The sequence below is a fragment of the Oryzias melastigma genome, linkage group LG8 (assembly GCF_002922805.2).
Source record: "Oryzias melastigma strain HK-1 linkage group LG8, ASM292280v2, whole genome shotgun sequence".
Lineage (NCBI taxonomy): Eukaryota > Metazoa > Chordata > Actinopteri > Beloniformes > Adrianichthyidae > Oryzias > Oryzias melastigma.
Window position 1 is genome coordinate 17,585,721 of NC_050519.1, and position 3,505 is coordinate 17,589,225.

The 3,505-nt window shown below is 37.7% G+C and overlaps 1 protein-coding gene across 1 annotated transcript in view; it reads right to left on the reverse strand.

Annotated features, from left to right (window-relative positions):
• si:ch1073-357b18.4 (uncharacterized protein LOC797129 homolog) overlaps positions 1-3,499 on the reverse strand; it is a gene marked incomplete at its 3' end in the record, with an annotated part of 5,022 nt that extends 1,523 nt beyond the window's left edge. Inside the window, 2 exon segments of the mRNA XM_024272931.1 lie at positions 1,174-1,242; positions 1,334-3,499. Coding sequence (XP_024128699.1) covers positions 1,174-1,242; positions 1,334-1,667 — 403 coding nt within the window.
• Positions 3,500-3,505: the final 6 nt, after the last annotated feature.

Below are 3,505 nucleotides of genomic sequence, written 5' to 3' on the forward strand. Positions count from 1 at the left end.
AAAAAAAAAAAAAAAAAAAAGCTTAAATGTGTTTTTTTTTAACAAGCCATCCAAATTTTTATCATCAGAACACAGTGGAGTCACAAAAACATGTTGTGAAATGTTCGTTCGTAAAATCGGTGACATCATATCAGGCGTTTTGCAAAATAAAAAAAAAGTAGTGAGCAGTGAGTCTGAATTATTTTTAAAATCCAGGGGGCTTTATAGTTCCACACAATGTAGCTTTTTGTTATTTTGGTATTAGGGTGGGAATTCAGACATACAGGGTTTATAGATGTTTCTTCAAGTTAAATTTAAGACTTTTTCAGACCTTCTTAAGACTTTGCATATGAAAAATGGAGACATATTTCTCTGCCTAATTCCCTGGACAAAGAATAAACAAAATTCTTGAATTTCAGAAAAAAATTCTTATCAGTAAAGGAGTAACATAATGAATTGCAATTCAAATTTCAGTAATTAAATTACAATTACTTGACTACAGAAACCCTCATTACTTTATTACTCACATTATGGTGCAATGAAACTTTACTTACATAATCGTGGGTTAAAAAAATCAAACTTTTAAGGCTAGAAAAGTCTTTTTAAGCTTCACCATTTTTAAGAAAAAGATATCAAAATTCAAGACTCTTTAAATGCTTTTTAAGGCCTTATTTCCAAATTTTGATTCTTTTGGGAACCCTGACATGGTCTTAGAATATAAAAATAAATTGAACCTATTGTCAAAATTGTATAATTTAGTTCCTGAAAATCCACAATGCGTAATAATGAAATAACTACAGACCAATTAGAACAGTGTAAGAAATTAGAAAAATATTACTTATACTTTTAAACTGCAGGTAAAGGAGTTTAAACTGTGTTCACTGATTAACACTACTTAACTTTATAACACTCAAATTTACAAAAAATAGAGTATTGAACATTATTTACACCAAAATTTTCTCTTTTTTTAGGTTCTCAATAATTATGACCTTTGGCAAAAGGGTCAAATTTGCTCCGGTTATTAATAACTGTTATCCAAGATGTGGAAAAATATATAATAAGACGAAAAATAAGTGTAAAAGTCCTGAATAAAATGCCTAGCTCCAGGCTTTAAATTGTACCTTTTCCCCTGTAACTGTAACATAATAATGTTTTATTTCTGATGATAAGTTCCATGCATGGTTGTGGACTTACTTGGAGAAATCTTCAGGTATGTTTTTCCATCCGCGGCAGTGGTGAAGAAGCGGTCGGCGTTGGTCGGATCTGTGCAGAGAAACAGCAGAAAGCGATCAGCGTTTGTATTGCAGCACAGCTGCAGCAGATGTGACTGCAGGATCAGACGAGCTGCGCTCACACAGCAGCAGGGGGGTTGGTGTAGCGGCGGCCTGCAGCTCCGCCTCAGCCAGCTCCTCTGCAGTCTGTTCCACCCCTCCTCCTCTGCATGCGGCATCTCCACAGGACGCAGGCGACTCCCGGCTGCCCGCACCCGGCGCAGATGGGTTTTCATCCACGTCTTCCGTCTTCACGTGCATGGCTGCGACGTCGCCTCCCCGCAAATGTCCTTCCATGGCTGACGGGGCAGACGAAAAGAAGGGAAAAGCACGCGGCGAAAGACAGGCGACGGTTCTTTTGTCTGCGCAGGCGTCGGATTGGGGAAAGTTTCGAGCTCGCAGTTCATTAGCGCTCATTTCAGCCGGAAGTCAGGGTGCGGATGCGACGAGTCCCGCGCGGCTGCATGTTGAACTCAGACAGAAGCCGCTCGGGAGGTGATTTTTTAAATTTCGCTAAGGCAAATGGCTGCGCGGGACCGCAACGGCCAAGCTGACGGATGCGCAGAGCGGCTGCGCAGCTCTCAGCTCAGATTTGCTGCTGGGAACCGTTACAGTGACGTCACCCGATTCACGATTCGGCTTCATAATAAAACCACCAATAAAAAAAAACAAAAAACGTTTCATTCAAACAAATAAATAAATCTGTGACAGATATATTTCAAAGTGAAAAGAAATTTAATACATTCTTTTGACAACTGATAAAATTCACACAAGGGGTTAATAAACAGACATAAGATTTCAAAATAAAAGACTTTAAACATCAGAAAATTCATACTAATATTATATAAACATAACCACACAATTCAAAAGCATATACGTTAAATATGGGGGATATTTCCTCATGCGGGATAGTCATTTAAAAACACTGAAAGCAAAGGGTTGAAATGAAATTTAACCCTCTAATACTGGAGCTTTGTGGTAAACGGCGTGAACTTTATTCAGTTTTTACATTCATTCAACTAGTGCAAGTCTTCAACAGTTTGCGTAATTATTTCAGCAGGTTCGGAAGCTGAGAAAAGCAGCCGTGCACTGATATGCAGCCCTCACAGTAGTGAAGTGCTCACTAATCAATGTAAACCAGCTGATTCTAACTGTGAGATAAGCGGTATAAATTTTTTATACAGCACTTTACATTCGTAAAGAATTTCGTGTCACTCTAAGGTCGGTGTGAAAAGCTGCCGGGGTCAGAATCCGCTTTTTCACTGTGATTGCAAAAATGGTCAGGAGTTTACGATAGACCAAAAATAGTCACTTAGCTATTGCCATTGATAGCTCGGGTGTTAAAGGGTTAAAGATGACCTCATTGACATAAGAATAACAACAAAACGATATTTAAGTATTATTTCTAACAAGATTTCATATTTTTTACAAGGACGTTATGAAAAAACGCAAAAACATTTTATATGTAAAAAACAAAAAGTTGTTAAGAGTAATTGCGTAAATAACAATGCAACTACAGAACCAGAAGTTGTGGATTAGTGTTCAGAGCTTAAGTTAGTGTACCTCACTCAGATTGGCTTTGCAGCCGCCATGTTAGCAACACAGACAATAATGCACATACAGTATTTTGACAGTATAGCAAAGCATCAGGGTGTCACGCAGTTACATCTGCTGCTTGTTTGGAAGCAGCAAAAAAAAAAACAACAAAGAGGAAACATAACATTTATAGAGCTGATAAATCGACAAGACTCTAACTTAAAGTTACTTAAAGAAAAATCCTTTGCCCTACTTCATCATTACAAGAATTGACAGAAATACATTTTCTATCATTTCTATACCAGCTCATGCCAGGGTAAAAGCCCCATGCTATCAAACATGTCTGTCACGTTGACATTCAGTTAATTTGTGCTGGTAGAAAAGACTTAAGGCTTTCTAACTGGTTTTAGGAATCAAAGCAGAAGCATCACAGAAATGTAATTTCTTAAAGCCTAACTCTTACATCTGAGTAAGATGAGGAGTTTTAAATGTGAACATCTTTTTTGTCAAATTCTTACAATGCTTTACACCGAAAATAGTCTGAAAAGACACGTCTGCTTGCTCGGTACTGACTTTTTTTAAGGAGAATGGTGAAATATTAGAGGAGAACATGAAAATCCGCTCCAACTAATGTATCTAATGATCTGCCTTGGATTACTCCAGCTGGTCAACGTCATCGAAGAAAGAGTTTTGCTTCAGGAGGACCTAAATAGCTAGAA